This window comes from Temnothorax curvispinosus, unplaced genomic scaffold (assembly GCF_003070985.1).
Source record: "Temnothorax curvispinosus isolate PA1 unplaced genomic scaffold, ASM307098v1 QBEX01009289.1, whole genome shotgun sequence".
Classification (NCBI taxonomy): domain Eukaryota; kingdom Metazoa; phylum Arthropoda; class Insecta; order Hymenoptera; family Formicidae; genus Temnothorax; species Temnothorax curvispinosus.
In genome coordinates, this window is record NW_020219069.1 from 15484 (window position 1) to 31074 (window position 15591).

General features: G+C 39.1%; 4 protein-coding genes across 4 annotated transcripts; 1 reads left to right on the forward strand and 3 right to left on the reverse strand.

Annotated features, from left to right (window-relative positions):
* Positions 1–356: 356 nt before the first annotated feature.
* Positions 357–2541, reverse strand: LOC112458869 (7-methylguanosine phosphate-specific 5'-nucleotidase-like). Its single transcript, XM_025022688.1, has 5 exons — positions 2342–2541; positions 2168–2266; positions 2020–2089; positions 1240–1823; positions 357–1173 (listed from the first exon to the last, which is right to left on the reverse strand). Exons 1-5 carry the CDS (start codon positions 2366–2368, stop codon positions 1072–1074), a joined length of 882 nt encoding a protein of 293 aa, XP_024878456.1. The 5' UTR covers positions 2369–2541; the 3' UTR covers positions 357–1071.
* Positions 2542–3208: 667 nt separating this feature from the next.
* On the reverse strand, positions 3209–7461 carry LOC112458867. The gene is made up of 6 exons (XM_025022687.1): positions 6282–7461; positions 5405–5652; positions 4745–4891; positions 4360–4645; positions 3783–4274; positions 3209–3707 (listed from the first exon to the last, which is right to left on the reverse strand). Exons 2-6 carry the CDS (start codon positions 5495–5497, stop codon positions 3325–3327), a joined length of 1401 nt encoding a protein of 466 aa, XP_024878455.1. The 5' UTR covers positions 5498–5652; positions 6282–7461; the 3' UTR covers positions 3209–3324.
* Positions 7462–7589: 128 nt separating this feature from the next.
* On the forward strand, positions 7590–12723 carry LOC112458866 (phosphatidylinositol transfer protein alpha isoform-like). Its single transcript, XM_025022686.1, has 6 exons — positions 7590–7950; positions 8738–8768; positions 9429–9692; positions 9781–9858; positions 9926–10306; positions 10442–12723. The coding sequence occupies exons 1-6, from the start codon at positions 7934–7936 to the stop codon at positions 10484–10486; spliced, it is 816 nt and encodes a 271-aa protein (XP_024878454.1). The 5' UTR covers positions 7590–7933; the 3' UTR covers positions 10487–12723.
* Positions 12724–12786: 63 nt separating this feature from the next.
* On the reverse strand, positions 12787–15182 carry LOC112458865 (short-chain specific acyl-CoA dehydrogenase, mitochondrial-like). The gene is made up of 5 exons (XM_025022685.1): positions 14928–15182; positions 14738–14843; positions 13956–14623; positions 13654–13877; positions 12787–13112 (listed from the first exon to the last, which is right to left on the reverse strand). Exons 1-5 carry the CDS (start codon positions 14953–14955, stop codon positions 12900–12902), a joined length of 1239 nt encoding a protein of 412 aa, XP_024878453.1. The 5' UTR covers positions 14956–15182; the 3' UTR covers positions 12787–12899.
* Positions 15183–15591: the final 409 nt, after the last annotated feature.

A 15591-nucleotide genomic window follows, 5' to 3' on the forward strand; every position in this document is an offset into this window, starting at 1 on the left:
CATCAACATCCGCAGCATCGCGAACACTAGCACCATCATCGAGATCGCCATCTGCAAGCACATCATCCGCAGGGACATGTGAGTCCCCCGCATATACAGCCGTCATCGCCGCAGCATCACCGGCGGCACGTCGACCATCTTCGTCGCCGGTGACGGCCGCAGTCAGTCACTGCTACCAGCTACCAGCTGCAGCGGCGGGAGCGCCGTGCCACGGGCGACAACTTAAGTCGACTTTCACCGAAACTGATTTATTGGCATGAAAATGAATGTTATATGTAATTAACAGAAGTATATATTGAGTAAATCTTCAATTTTTGTTTTCAAAGTATGAGGGGCTATGAATTAATACTATATCGAACTTTCTCACGCTCATTTAATTTTCAAAAATTTAACACTTAATTTTCAACATCTTAAATCATCTTCTGACTGCTTAACATTGAGTTCAATTAGATACTAAAGTTGATTTATACAGAGATATTACTGTTCGATTGCTTAGAATCAAGATTTTCATTCTTTTTTGTGACACAGCAATTAATACCATTATTTTGAAATATCGGCGATAAATATACTTGGCAAAAATACTTGATAAAAATACGAGACACGATTTCACATTTAGAGAGATGTTGATTATCGGAGAACACACAGTGCTCAGATTTCGCAAATTATAACTTCAATAAATATATTACATGTCAATATTACGTTACATATCGTAGTCAGACGCCGCACACTCACACATACATAGGTTTGCAAAAATTTATAAATGGCAGATATGTCAACTTTTCAATTTAAGTTAAAGATTAATTCATTTAAGATGCACACGCCTTTAAAATATATCTTTTACCAGTGAGACGAGCGTAACTTATAGCTTATCCGCATTATGCCAATACGCTATTATGAAAAATATATTAGGAAATGTACTTAAGTTAAAACATATGTTAATTGTAGAATGAGTTAGAAAGTCTTCGTATTTTGAAACACGGAGCGATCACGTATGCGTATGACGTTTACACCTTCGGGTAGGTGCGTACATGTACACGCAGGCAGGTAAAAAGAGTATCGATGTAGACGGTATTATAAGATATTTTGTAGTATCTCCATCGGCACCCGCATCGTTTGATCGTCGACGAGAACGATATCGAACTTTTCCATAAATGAGTCTAAGCTCGCCTCCACCTGGAAAAGAAACGAGATCAGTCACTGTATCTCGATAATTAGCATCCCACTAATCGAGATACTTACGTGATCGTACAGGAATCCAATTTTCAGGACTGCCTTAGTGTCTTTTAGTCCCTCCACCATGTTGGCGTCGCCGATCGTGTCGCCCATTAACAACACATTATGTCTCTTTTGAAGTAACTTGAGATAATGTTCTGCCAGTGCACACTCATTCTTGTTGTACACGTGTATGAGCACGTCGTTCTTAAATCCATCCAATTGATTGCCATTATACTTGAGAAAGTTGGAGATTATTTTTACATTGTCGAAGAGAGCATTGTGGTACCTCAGCACAGCCTCCACTATATCACCCAAACCGGCGCTAAACACTACAATCGGCACTCTCGCATTGTACAGTTTCTGAAAAAGCTCTTCCGTACCATCGCGCAATATATTTTCGAACGCTTGGGCCACTTCCTCCAATTCGTGAGGATCAAACTCGATGCCTTTCAACAGATCTTGTGCAGCTGTCATCCAGTCGCGCATAGCGTCTGCCTTCTTGTTCACAGGCATATCCGGATCTATTTCCATTGGTCTGTACTTATTGTACAGATGCTTAGCTTCGTCTAAATACTGCTGCGGCAATTGCTTGCATTTTCGGAACATACCTGAAATTAAATTTCAACGTTAAGTTACCGCAGAGCTGAACAGAAACCGACGAATCACAAATTTGAACAATTATAAATCTCAATTATGATAGACAACTTGTGAACTTGCAAGGGAAATCAGCAAGCTTGTGAGAAAGAGCTTATAATAAAAATAAAAACTACATTTTTTTTACACAATAAATTATTATTTACTTACCAAAGCTGCTAAGTACATCCCTGCCGTCTATGTGTTGCTTCGTAACGGTCAAGTCGAAATCCGTGACTATCTGCACACAGGTAATCGTAGATTAACCTAATGCTGAATTAAAAGGTGATTGTAAAGGCGTAAATATAAGAGCGCATACCTGCAGATTATTCGCGCCGCCTTGCTGTATCGCATTTATCGTCTTCAGGAGCGCGACTTCGTCCCTGATGTAAACATGTCTCGACCTCAAAGCGGGAAACTGCAAACGGAGAATATGTTTCGTGATGCCGAAAGGAGAACGCGTCATTGAGGGACGGTCGGACGTTTTACTCACTTCGTCGATCGTAAATTCGTTGCTCATCTTCGTCGGTGATGCGGAATCGCGCGGAGGTTCCAGAAGTTCGAAGTCGACCTCTCAAGTCTCAAGTCTCAAGTCTCAAATCGTTCACCGTCCCTCGTCTCGTGCCAACGTGCGTCGCACGTTGCACGTTGCCACCACGAGCAACCACCACCACGAGCCACGAGCCTGCTAACCAACAACAAGGGAGTGCGCATGCCAAAAGTGCGCTGCTTTTCCTCGTTATACCGGGTGTCCCGTAACACATGTTCGCCTCTCCCTGGCACGAAAGTCGAGTCACGTAATTTCGCTCGATGTGAATTCTTTCTTCAATAATATTGTCATCTTTCTTCAATAAAACTGTTATCTTTAAGAGATTTCCAGTTAGGAAGATCTATGCGATTTTAAAATAAGATTCAAGAGACCGTAACGTGGATATATATATCCACGTTATATATATATATAACCACACGTTTATAAATTGATATAAATGTTAGAAGTAATTAACAATGTGTCAAATACATAAAAACGAATAACAATGAAACATATATGCTAAATTAATTTATTCGATAAATATATTACATGCAGCATATGTCTACATTTTTTTTGTTACAATTTTTTGATATATATATTTTGTATATATAATATAGTTATAATGAAATCGATTATAATTTAATTTTTGTATGTAAAAAAAGAAAGAGATATTTTCAGATATATATGCTTTATACATGACACTTATTATATGGCAGCAAAAGGCATATAATTTCCTTTGATACATATATGTTGTAAGCATTAAATCTAATAATATTGTCAATAATGTAATATTAACAATATTATTTTATTGAAATCATTGTGTTAATTAATAATAATAATATAAAAAAATACCATTACAAATCGTCAAAAATATGAATTTTAATAAGTACGTTAATAATTCGTAAAAATAAGTACGTCGTTAATTATTCCTTATCTTTATTTTTTTTTTATTTCTCTTCATTTACTCCGAATAACAATATTATTTTATTTATCTTATTCTCAATCTTTTTCACCGACTTTTCATCTAATATACGTTTATGAACAAGCAACTGCAAGAAATAATCCTTTTCGTCATAAAACGGTTCAATTAAGAGTACGAGATCTTTTATAGAAGATTTATACAGATGTTTAATCATGTTCAACCAGGCTTCCTCCAGGTTTCTTAACAAGTTAGGTAATGACGACTGTAAATTTAATAACCGTGTTGCTTTTGGATTACTTATACTATAAGCTGGATCGTACAATAAAATTGTTAATTTGTTATCATTTTCCAGAGCGTCTAAAAACTTGTCAGAATCTGATTTCAGTGTTTTTGATACTACACCTAAAACTATTATACACAATATGGTTAGAAAAAACATATTACTGCATTAATTATCCACAATGCAACAACGAATTTTAATACCTATTTTAAGACTTGAAATTGTGCGCATCAAAATGTTATTTATGCGATGTGACAAATTGTATTCCAAATATGGCAATAGGTATGCATATTTGGAAATTAAATCAATAATTTTAGGTCGTTTATCAGTTATCAGTTCTGAAAGTAAAACTTCCCGGTATGGATCGAAAACACAAACTAAGCATTCCACTATTAAGCCGTGTAAATTCAATTCATTGTAAAACACAGCTATCTTTGTTTTCATAATCGTCATTATTGATAGCCAATTGTAGGTAAGCTCTAAATTTATCTGTTTCTCTCTTTTACGTTTCCATTCTACCATTTGCTTGCAACGGATCGTTATTTTATAAATTATATCATTTATATTGATAGAGACTCCATTTACATGTATTTCCTCTAGAAAATTAGATTGATTCGAATTATCGTTTGCAGATCGATTCAATTTTGTCTCAGCCATTTCCTTGACCAGGTCAATGACTGTTTCTATTAACTTTTCTATAAAAAAAAAATTTAACACATTAATCGGATTGCGCTCTGCAAAACTGATTCTCTTAGGATATATTTCAATAAATTAGTATACCATTAGATTCGGTAAATTCAAACTCAAGTATAACGAATATAGAGCGTCCAAGAGATTCATTTTTCTTCAAGTGCCCTGATGCACACCTCAACCAACTTGGTGCACAATTGTTTCGGATCGTGTGCACTGCTACTTTTAAGAATCTCAGAACACTCAATTGTAGCAACTCGTGTTTGGATTTTAAATGACTTAGGATAGATGATACAAAACTTAGGTCATTGCCTATTATGAGAATCATTGTTTCATCCTTGCTGCATACATTATTAATAATACAAATCACTATTTCCTAAAAAAAAAATGTTTACGGATTAACGTTAAAATAATTTCATTAAACTACTTTAGAAATAACAATGGAATATTTGCGATAAAGATGAATGTAGCATACAACAACATCTGGTTTACTGTTCACAGCATTCAACATTTCTTGCAATATATTTGGATGATTTACAAAATAATTTGCCATAATGGTGTTTTCGCTCATGGTCAATACATGTTTATATCTTCGCATCATTACTTCCGGCTTATCATTTATCTGAAATGAGTTGCACTGCACAATTTGTATACGTATCTCAAGAGCTTTATAGTATTATAAATTTAATAAAAAATAACCCAACAGCATCAATAAAAATATATTTCTTGCTGCACTTCTAATTTTATATATTCATTTACATTATCCTAATTATTAAACATATTCATTTTTCATTGGCATTATCTAAATTATTTTTCTAATACTGTTTTATCAGTAATATGTCCCGAAAGAATATTTTAGCTCTGATCAAAATAACTTATATCTATTGTATTCGCAGTAAACAAAAAATTTCCGAAAAAAGAAGAGTATTGCACAAAGAATATTCTTCCGAAATGCTACATTATTATCCATTAATGATACCAAAAATTATAGATCGCAAATTTCAATAAAACTTATTGATAAAATTAAAAATATTAAATAATTCCGAGCAAAGTCGTTGTTTAGGATATACTACCTTTGGCTCCTAAATATATATACACAATAGCAATTGCAAATGGTATTTGTACAAATGATTACCATATCAGGAAGTTTGGATATTAAGGTTTTCACGTATTTTTTCGCTGTAGCGATTTCTACGACCACCACTTCGTCATCAATGTTATCAGACATCTGGTCTATATATTGTGCGAAAAAATTTGTGATGCTTTCTCTTTTGTGTGAATTTCTTCTATATTCCTATTTCTATCCTACAGATTTTTCACATAAATTGTCACCAGCTTTTTAATTCTGCATTATATCGTTATTTGTTTCCCCTTGAGACTTCTCTGAAAAAAATTTCGATTCAAATTTTTTTTATATTATTAGTATAAAAATTTCTGCCCAAATCTTATTGTTGAACAGGAAAATTAACAATTTGACAATCGTATTCGATTAACAGAGATTCGCGGCAGAGATTCTAAATTATTTTGCAGTTTTGTCTCTTAAACGTACTCGTGGTAGGTATTCTTGCCATTAATATATTTTTGGACAAATACTTATTCATCATATTCGCGTTCGGGTTCGCGTGCGATTAATCTTGTTGCTGAAGAGTAAAAATTTTTAATTCATTTGTAATCCATTCGTGGCAAAGATTCTAAATCATTTTGCAATTTTATCTCTTAAACGTATTCATGGTATTCTATTCCTATTTTTTTTTAGATTTAGATATTTAAATCATCTAAAATTTGAGCGTTTGTGTAATTACAACGTACTACGTTAATCTAATTATCATGGAATCGAACTTTTCTTGCTGCTACAATCACGGGACTCTCTGCCTGAATCTTCATGCTAAGTAGTTGAAATTGATAATTTTTCTGGCGAAGAGTCGAACGGTGGACGTGCGAAAATCATCTCACAAGCGCGATCGAGAGACTCTATAGTAAAGATTTCGATCTGTTACGACTTTGTTTCTCACCTGATATACAGATATCGTGTTTGAGGTCGTCCCTTAGTCTGTAACTTACCGAAATCGACTAGTTACTAATTGCTTTCTGTAACATCGAAGTTGAGAGTTCCCAAAATATTGCCGTTATGACATTCAAGGATATATCCGTGGCAGTAAATAATAAACACACGTTGCTCGGAACTAGAAACTCGCGATATTTAAGTTAGGGCCACTTCGACCAAGCTCCGATTAATTTAATCGTTGATTAGTCCAATGGAAATGACCAATCGCATTTGCTCATGAAACAGATTGACAAATGACTAATCAACGATTAAGTTAATCGGAGCTTGGTCAAAGTGGCCCTTAAAGTACGGGTTATAATTTACGAGACAGTCCAATTTCAACATCGAAAGTATGTTTTTTCGACATCCAACTTATTAAAAAAATATATATTACGTTGTACGCCGGTTTTTATTGCATTCTCTTTACTTGAAAAGAAAGTTTTAAAAGCGACCTTGAGACCAAACTCCGACAAACTCCTTAATTGTCGATTAAGTTGGTAATCTAATTTAATTTATATTTTATCGGCATAGATTAATTAATCGTCATACATATATATGATCGACCCCCAGGCCGATCCTGACATTCTGAGAATTTGCCCTTAAATGCGCATCAGGGCATCCAACGTAGGCTGCGGTCCACTTGACGCTATATACAAATAATTGCTTTGAAGCGTTCTTCTTCTTCTTTCTTCATTGAAAGAAAGAAGACGAGGAATATGCTTCGAAGCATTTGTACCGTCAAGTGGACCACAGCCGTAATTCCCTAACGCTCAACGGACGGAAACCTGTTTACGACGTATGCGCATTCGTTTTGAAAACTTCTCTCGCGTCCCGTAGGCGCCAAAACGGGAGAAGAAAAAACAAGATGCATGATTTCATCGCGCATGATATTGCGTAACGATATCGTAATCATGAATATAAAACTCGAACCTTTTATTCTCTCCGCGAGTCGCATGAAGTTAGCTTAAGAAATTAGACGCGCGCTCGTGGCGGCCGGCAGTCGTGGCGCACGCGCGTCTAATTTCTCGCGGAATGACGTCAGCGGCAAAGTCGCCCCGTTCGGCGAGGGGCGAGGAGGGCGTATCGGACGATCGTCGGCGATGGCGATGGCGGCCGAGGGTGGCCGAGGAACGACAGATGGACGGACGGCATGACGGCTGGAGGGGGCGACGAGGGGGGGGGGGTACCGCGGAGTCGTACACGTGTGCGCGGGCGCGCGCAAGTGTGTGTGAGACTCCTTTGGCGCGGTCGTGGCGGTGCGGTTGCTGGTGTGCGGTGCTGCTGGGTGCTGCTGCTGTGCTGCTGCTGTTGGTGGTGCGGAGGTGCGGACCGTGAAGCGGCCGGAGTGAATCTGGCCGGAGTGTGTCAGTCGGTTGGTGAATCCTGTCGGCGTTGCTCGGCGCACATTGCACGTTGCGAGTGTATGATACTGCGGCGGCGGCGGCGAGCCGATAGCGAGCCGATAGCGCAAGCCGTGAGTCAGAGATCGGTAGCCGACGAAGGTGAAGAGGGTGCGGTGCCGTCTGCAGCGGGCTCCTCCGCTGCTCCATCTCGTCGTCGTCGGTGTCGGCGAGTGTCTGCTGATCGCACGCTACTGGTCCATGTGCTCTGCTGACTAAAATGCTCATCAAGGAATTGTAAGTGCGGCGCGGGGGACGGTTACGGGGGCGGCGGAGGAGGAGCGAAGAACGGTGACGGTGACGGTGACGGTGATGGTTACGGGGACCGCACCGGAGCAAGGGGGCCTGTCAGGTGCGCGCCGCGCCGAGCGGATTTCCGAAATTCGCTCCTGGCCACGGCCAACGCCGTGGGCCATCAGCGCAAGCGAAATTCAAAAACCGATCGGCACGGGACACGATGACTGCTGATCTTTAACGGCGGCTGGTGAAGGAGGTGGTGGAGGAGGGAGAGGGTTGGAGAAAGAGAGACGGGGAGCGAGAGGGATGGTGGCCCTCATCCCTTACCGCATGATTCCAGAGGTCTGCTCGCGCTGGTTGCACTTTCTGCACTTCTCTCTCCCTCTCTCTCTCTCGTTCTCTCTCTCGCTCTCGCTCTCTCCTTAACGAAGCTTAAAAATATACGACGGTTCCTGGCCAGTAGCGGGAAGTAGTGCGAGAAAAGTGCAGCTTCCCGAGAATCTCGGCTGACTTTAGGCTTCCCCGGCATCGACCGTCCGCGTACGATGCGGATCGACACATGCGTTCAGTTTTTAAATCCCTCGCGAAACTTATCGATCAGCGCCGATTTCTGATGTAATTACATGAGATCGGCCGGGCGATACGTGCACCTCGCGGCGGCGATGACGCGTGCCCTCCTGTGACTCAAGGACACGGTTGCGTTATCCGTGTGTAATTTCCTTCGCCTCCTTCTTGCCTCCCGATATGTAACGTAACGCTGACATAATCCGTTATTTGTCTGTTACAGCCGTGTCACTCTGCCCCTCACAGTGGAAGAGGTACGTGCCTGATCTTTCCCAGGAGTTCCATTCCTCGTAATGACCCCCTGGTTTGATACCTGTCTGGATACCTGTCAGATTGCATAAAAAGACAGTTGATACTAATCTCTTAGCACTGCCGTGCAATCAAGAAAATTCGCCAATCATCTAATTATCCTCCGCATGGCACATGTGCCATGCCTCTCTGAGTACTTATGTGGAGTTATCTTGCATAAACAATGTTGCATTTGTAATTAGAAACCTTTTTTTGTCGCACAGACACACGAGTTTCTTTGTTATCTGTTGTTTAGACTATGTTTCTATTTTTCTATTCTCATTATCTGTTTGTCTCAGGGAGGGATAATAAAGTGATGTCCAACAGAGATATCTTATAATTGTCGTTGCATGCGCGGTATCAATTCTAGAAATAGATATAGACTCTACAGTGGACTTTAAATCTTTTCTTGTTTGCGCCTTTTGAATGGATAAATTGTAATAATAAATAAACTCCAATAAAAAGAATTGATAAATGTTAGTGCTCAAAAAACAAGTCAAAGTACACGTATAAATCATGCCTGCAAGGCTTGTGGAGTGAAATTATGTAACGGGCTTAACCTACCTCGGAAAATATTGAGAATTTATACACTAATTTTTTTCCTCTCTCTTTCTCTCTCTTAACAGTACCAAGTAGCTCAACTGTATTCTGTAGCAGAGGCTAGTAAAAATAATACAGGCGGCGGAGAAGGCATTGAAGTATTGAAGAATGAGCCGTTTACGGATTATCCGTTACTCGGTGGAAAGTATTCATCAGGCCAATATACATATAAGATTTATCACTTAGCTAGTAAAGTGCCTGCTTTTATTCGCATTTTACTGCCAAAGAACTCGTTGGAGATCCACGAAGAGGCTTGGAACGCTTATCCCTATTGTAAGACAGTCATAACTGTAAGTGTTGCGCGTATATTCACGTATAAATATATGAAATATTACGTTTAAATATATCCACATAAATGTTACTTTGATCTTTCCGCAGAATCCAGGGTATATGAAGGACAATTTCGTGATCATGATAGAATCCTTTCATATCGGCGATGTCGGCAATCAGCATAACGTAAGTGCTATGAGATTCGACGAGTAGGTTTCATTCGTTTACGTGTGTTTTCTTCTCACGAACTCAGGTGCACGAATTGCCGCCCGATAAGCTTAAAATCAGAGAGGTAGTGCATATAGATATTGCCAATGATCCGGTCGCCAGTGCCGATTACAAGGAGGACGAGGATCCGTCTAAATTCAAGTCCCAGAAGACGGGACGGGGCCCACTCGTCGGGAAAGACTGGAAGCATAATGTTCAACCTGTGATGACGTGCTACAAGCTAGTCACCTGTGAATTCAAATGGTTCGGTCTGCAGACTCGCGTCGAAGGATTCATTCAGAAGGCGGAACGCCGCCTGTTCACCAATTTCCATAGACAAGTGTTCTGCTGGATAGATCGTTGGTACGGTTTAACTATGGAGGATATTAGAGCAATTGAAGACAATACGAAAGAAGAATTAGACAGGGTAAGCGATTGCGCTCTCTTCAACTCTCCCGTTTCAAATTTATTCGATTTTTTGCTTTGTGAGAGATTTTTCTTCCGTTTGTTGAAAGTCAAAATTTTCGATCTCTTGAAACGTTCTTTATATGTTCAATTGCAGCAAAGACATCAAGGTGAAGTACGGGGTATGCGAGCTGACGATTGAGGCTTCGATAGCTTCTATTATGAACGGTTAAATCAATTTCCTTATACATGTACACACAAATACAGACGCATACCTACAGATGTACACCCTGTTACGCTCTGTCATAGACGATTCCACAGGATTCGGACGATTTCTGGAATTTACGTGTCTATAGATTCAGTGTCTATTACAAATTACTTACTATTTTAATTTATTTTACATTTACAAGCGTTTTAGATAAATGTATCTACAGTCAAAGATTATTATAATGTAGTTATTATTATAAAAAAAAAGAGACAAACGAAAGGAATCAGAATTATCTGGTTCTCTTGTTTAATGCATAATTATAAAAAGAATCTGGTTTCGTGAAAACCATCATAGATAAAAAAAAAATTATGATTACTTAACAGCAGTTCGTAGTTCGATAATAATAGATATTGGAGTTCAATTAACGAACAAAATGCTTGCTGCGAGGAGTACATAAAGAAAAAAAAAACAAAGGAAAATATGTGATTTAACATCGCGAGTTTGATCGTAGTTAAATAGTTAAAAATTCCACAGTTTAATATATTAATGTACAATTGAAAATCTAAATGTTGCATATTAACGATCTGTATTTCGAACTATTATTTCGACCGAAAGTGTAATGTATTAGATCGTGTATTTTCGAAAGAAGAAAAAGCAGAGTAGTATTTTCTCAATTCTACGAAAGTGTATATGTGATCAGGAAGCTCGATTCGAAAAAACTTTATAAGAATCTTCAATGTGTATCTATAGTTATTTCGTGGAATTCTCGATGATTCCGCGAGGCAAGGTACTACGGTAGATTTCAACCTACAATGTTCCTCTATTCTTTCGTTCCGTTCGTTATCGACGAGCGCGAGACGTGTATATGTATCTATATCCCCTAAAAAGTTAGGACCAAACTGATGGATTTTTTAATTATACTGCGATGCTAACAGTAACGTATTAACATACTACTCTAAATTGTTTACTGACGACGGGAGGGGAGAGGTGATGTATTCTATGTAAAGTGCTCACACTGATATACATATACACACATATGTAGAGAAACAGAGTTTAGGCTATTTCAATATTGGTGACAGCGGGTGAATGACGAAAGGGTGCGTTATTGTATATATATATATAAAAAAAAGAAAAAGAGGTATACACACAATGAAATTCAAATTATATATATATAATGTTTCTTTGCATTCCAATGGATCTCTGAGTACAACCGACGAAGTATTCTGGGACGCTGCTCGTAACTCATTACAGACTGTTAAATTATCCTCAAATTTTAAGTCTTTCAAATTTTAAGTCTATTATACGGTGATGAGAAAAAACATCATGACGATAAAAAAAGATAATTAGAGACAAGATATCTTAAAGTTTGTTTTGAAAATAATTATATTTATTTTCGCTAAATCGAATCCTCAAATGAGAGTAAAGAGTCTTTTAATGGGTTGTACACTAACGTGTAATCGCAGCAGCGTTCTTACCTAGCGATAGGATCTCTAATTAAATATACGAGTGAAGATTGAAAAAACAATAATGGAGTATATAATTTAACTGTCATCTGCACAAAGTAAATGTATTCTCTGTATTTTCTCGTTGGAAGGCATGTAGTCTAAGGTAGCTTTTATCTTCGTATTCACGTACGAAGTATGTGGTAGCCACGACGGTGCACACAGTATTTGTACTCAATGTACCGGACATACATACGAGAAACAGAGAAAACTGGACATGTATTTATTCGCCATTTTATCGACGAGGGAAAACCGATCGAAATAAGGCACATCTGTGTCGTTCAAACAAGCTCGTAACTTTAATGGAATCCGCCTTTGTTCCACGACTGCGACTCATTCGTTTTGTTAAGACATGAGAGTTTCTCACACACGTACGCGAGTTTACATTACACCTGTTATCCTACGATAATAGTTACTTAAATAGATAGGCTCTAGCTGTTCCTAGACATGCGACAAGCAGGGTAGAGAAGAGTCGTGGATATAGAGAGAAAAAAAAGGAGAGGAAGAAAAAATTCCGTATCGCTGCCAAAGGGCTAACAGTGAAATACCAGATGAGTATGTGTATGTGTATATATGTATATATGCACGTGTATAATGCGTTTCCTTTTCTTGCATACATACGTATATACGTACGTGTATGTGCATGTGTGTGCGCGTATGTGCGTATGTCTCGATCCAGTCAAGTATTTAGTCAAGAGTTAATAAAATTAGAAGGCATAGCATATGAAATTTATTTCGACTTTTCTCTTAATATAAAAATATAATTAATTAATATAGAGAATATATATATATATATACAAAATCTAATATGATATGCAATACGTACAAAATATATTTTGCTCTCTCTTTGGATATAAAAGAAAGATACTGGAGGATTTTATCTTACGTGCGTGAGTCGTGCGATCTCAATTGAGGCCGTACTCTTTGACGAGATTCGCGGCGATCACGAGTCTCTGGATCTCCGACGTGCCTTCGTAGATCTCCGTGATACGCGCGTCCCTGTAATGACGTTCCGCCGGCATATCCGACACGTATCCCATCCCTCCCAGAATCTGTATGCATTGATGGGCGCAGAACGTGGCGGTTTCCGATGCCGACAGTTTGGCCATGGCGGCTTCCTAGCGAATAAGAAATTATCTTGATTAGTAGATGGAAAAACCAACGAGAGAGCCAGATCGCAAGATGTGTGAAAAATTTACTTGCATATGATATCCGCTTCGGACTTTCTCAGTTCGCGACTGAGGAAAATGCAAAACGGACGGACACAAGTTTGACAAAACAATCGTACATCGATATAAATTTTAACATCTGCAATCTGGCTCTTATTATTATTAGGCCTTCTATTTGAAGATTTCAAAAAAGTCTGTTCATTCTCTGTAAAAGTTACCCCACCTTTTTTCTCATTTAAATTTTCGATTATTTTAGTACTGATCTGTTGATAATTAAACTGTTGATAATTAAAGCTTAAGCTATCGTGACTACTTGAAGATTTCTATGCCATTCACATGAAAGCGCGAAGTTTACTTTATCTGATAAGATATTATACAAACTGTAATCAATAGAAAAATATATATGGGCTAAGATAAGGAACGTCATATTAAGAGTAAATATTCCAGTAGAATGAAACAATATTTATATATCTAAATATTTATAACGCACCTTCGTGTACGATTTACCGCTATCCTTAAGCTGAGCCGCTCGCCACGTCAGCAGTCTTGCACTTTCCAGTTTCAGAGCCATGTCAGCGATTTTTTGTTGAATTGCCTGCAGCTTGACGATCGGCTGACCGAAGGCTTGGCGTTTGGCTGCGTAATCCATCGCGCAATCCAGAGATGCTTGAGCTATGCCCAACGCCTGACTGGCGATTCCTATTCTGCCAGAATCTGAGAGATAAAATCGAATGTTACATCGAATAACTATTACCGGTTCGTTAAAATTCGCGTGATAACAATCGTGTGTACCTAGAGTCATCATCGCGATTTTAAAGCCCATTCCTGGTTTGCCTAGGGTGTTATTTTGCGACACTTGACAGTCCTCGAAGATCAAGGAGCAAGTGCTGCTGCCTCGTATACCCAATTTATCCTCCTTCTTGCCCAGGCTCAGACCCGCCGTCGGTTTGTCCACTACAATAGCGCTTATACCTTTGTGCTTCTTGGACTTGTCGGTCGTCGCAAAGAGAACTATTCCATTGGCTTCATATCCGTTTGTTATCCACGACTTGGTGCCGTTAACCGTGTAAACGTTGCCGTCCGCTTTTGCAGTGGTGGACGCCGCACCGGCGTCAGATCCGTTACCCGGTTCACTGAGAGCGAAACAGCCGATCTTCTCGCCGCTTGTAAAAGGAATGATGTATTGTTCTTTCTGTTCGTCGGTCCCGAACGCGTTTATGGGGCCTAAGTAGAGGGAATTTTGCACGCTCATTATAACGCCGGCGCTCGCACAACCTCTGGAGATTTCCTCCGTGGCTATGGCATAGGCCAGGTAATCCAATCCCGTTCCACCCAGTGCTTCAGGAACGCACAAACCCATGAGACCCAACTCGCCCATCTTCTTGATCTGCTCCGTGGGAAAAAGATGCTTCTTGTCAATTTCTGCTGCGACAGGCTTCAATTCTTCCTCGGCGAAGTCCCTGCAATTACGAATTTTTAATGGCAATGATAAACTTTATTCAACTGTACGGTAATTAATTATATCTGTATAAAATACACAAGTATAATTTGTCGCCTGTGTAATACCGTAATACCTGCACGTTTTGTACAGCATCTGATACGTGTCTGGCAGCATAGAGAGCGAGGCAATGTGTCGGTTGACATTGTTGACAGTGCACGTAGCTCTCGGCACGTTGTTTGCTGCGAATCAATATAAACGTAATCCACTACTAAATAGCAATCCACGTTCAATAATATTAGAATTGGACAATATTTGACACCCACCAAGTAATCTCAAGCACTGCATTGCCATTGTTGTTTCTGTGCTGTCGTTGACGTTCGACTTATGGAACCGTCCCAAACTGTACTTTCGAACTTTGACCCGAGAGTACGATCAATCGCATACGGTACGATACATCCCACGCGTACATGTATCACGCTGAATTATGCATAATGCTATTAATAATTAGCAGTCTTACAATTATACAGTAGTCAGTTATATACTGTGCAGCTCTGTGTTTACGTGATGGACTAGTTGCAGTTGCAGATCGTAAGACTGTAGACCAGTCGTAGATTGCTATGGAATCTACCTATCACCGGCCGATAAAGTTGACGTATGTACAGAAACGAAAATTTGGAGGACAGTTCGAAGGCAATCATGTGTATATATCAATCGAGACGAAAGAATTCGAAATTACGAATAAGCGAACAATGCATATTAAAATTGTTGACAAACAAAGCCGAGAGATATAAAACAATATATATGTATGTACACGTTGAAGTATGTATGTACATTTTGCTTCCTCATAGAGGAAGTTTTGTTTTCGTAAATTCGTATATAAAAAAATTTCGAGTTGTGAGAAAAGCGAGAATCGCGAGTTTGGAGTCGTCTGTAATTCCTCAGAAATCGCTCCTGTTACGCGGGAAGCATGATGAGCAAGGAAGTTGC

Excerpts from the sequence above, each read along its gene's own strand:
- LOC112458867 (XM_025022687.1), bottom strand. The coding sequence starts at position 5,497 with ATGTCTGATAACATTGATGACGAAGTGGTGGTCGTAGAAATCGCTACA. Across the intron at positions 4,646-4,744 it reads ACAGTAAACCAGATGTTGTT|GAAATAGTGATTTGTATTAT; the intron begins GTATGCTACATT and ends TTTTTTTTTTAG. Across the intron at positions 3,708-3,782 it reads AATTTCAAGTCTTAAAATAG|TTTTAGGTGTAGTATCAAAA; the intron begins GTATTAAAATTC and ends TGTGTATAATAG.
- LOC112458869 (XM_025022688.1), bottom strand. The coding sequence starts at position 2,368 with ATGAGCAACGAATTTACGATCGACGAA. Across the intron at positions 2,267-2,341 it reads ACGAATTTACGATCGACGAA|TTTCCCGCTTTGAGGTCGAG; the intron begins GTGAGTAAAACG and ends CTCCGTTTGCAG. Across the intron at positions 1,174-1,239 it reads TTGGATTCCTGTACGATCAC|GTGGAGGCGAGCTTAGACTC; the intron begins GTAAGTATCTCG and ends TTTCTTTTCCAG.
- LOC112458866 (XM_025022686.1), top strand. Across the intron at positions 8,769-9,428 it reads TGCCCCTCACAGTGGAAGAG|TACCAAGTAGCTCAACTGTA; the intron begins GTACGTGCCTGA and ends CTCTCTTAACAG. Across the intron at positions 9,693-9,780 it reads ATTGTAAGACAGTCATAACT|AATCCAGGGTATATGAAGGA; the intron begins GTAAGTGTTGCG and ends ATCTTTCCGCAG.
- LOC112458865 (XM_025022685.1), bottom strand. The coding sequence starts at position 14,955 with ATGGCAATGCAGTGCTTGAGATTACTTG. Across the intron at positions 13,878-13,955 it reads AATCGCGATGATGACTCTAG|ATTCTGGCAGAATAGGAATC; the intron begins GTACACACGATT and ends TTTATCTCTCAG. Across the intron at positions 13,113-13,653 it reads GCGGTAAATCGTACACGAAG|GAAGCCGCCATGGCCAAACT; the intron begins GTGCGTTATAAA and ends CTTATTCGCTAG.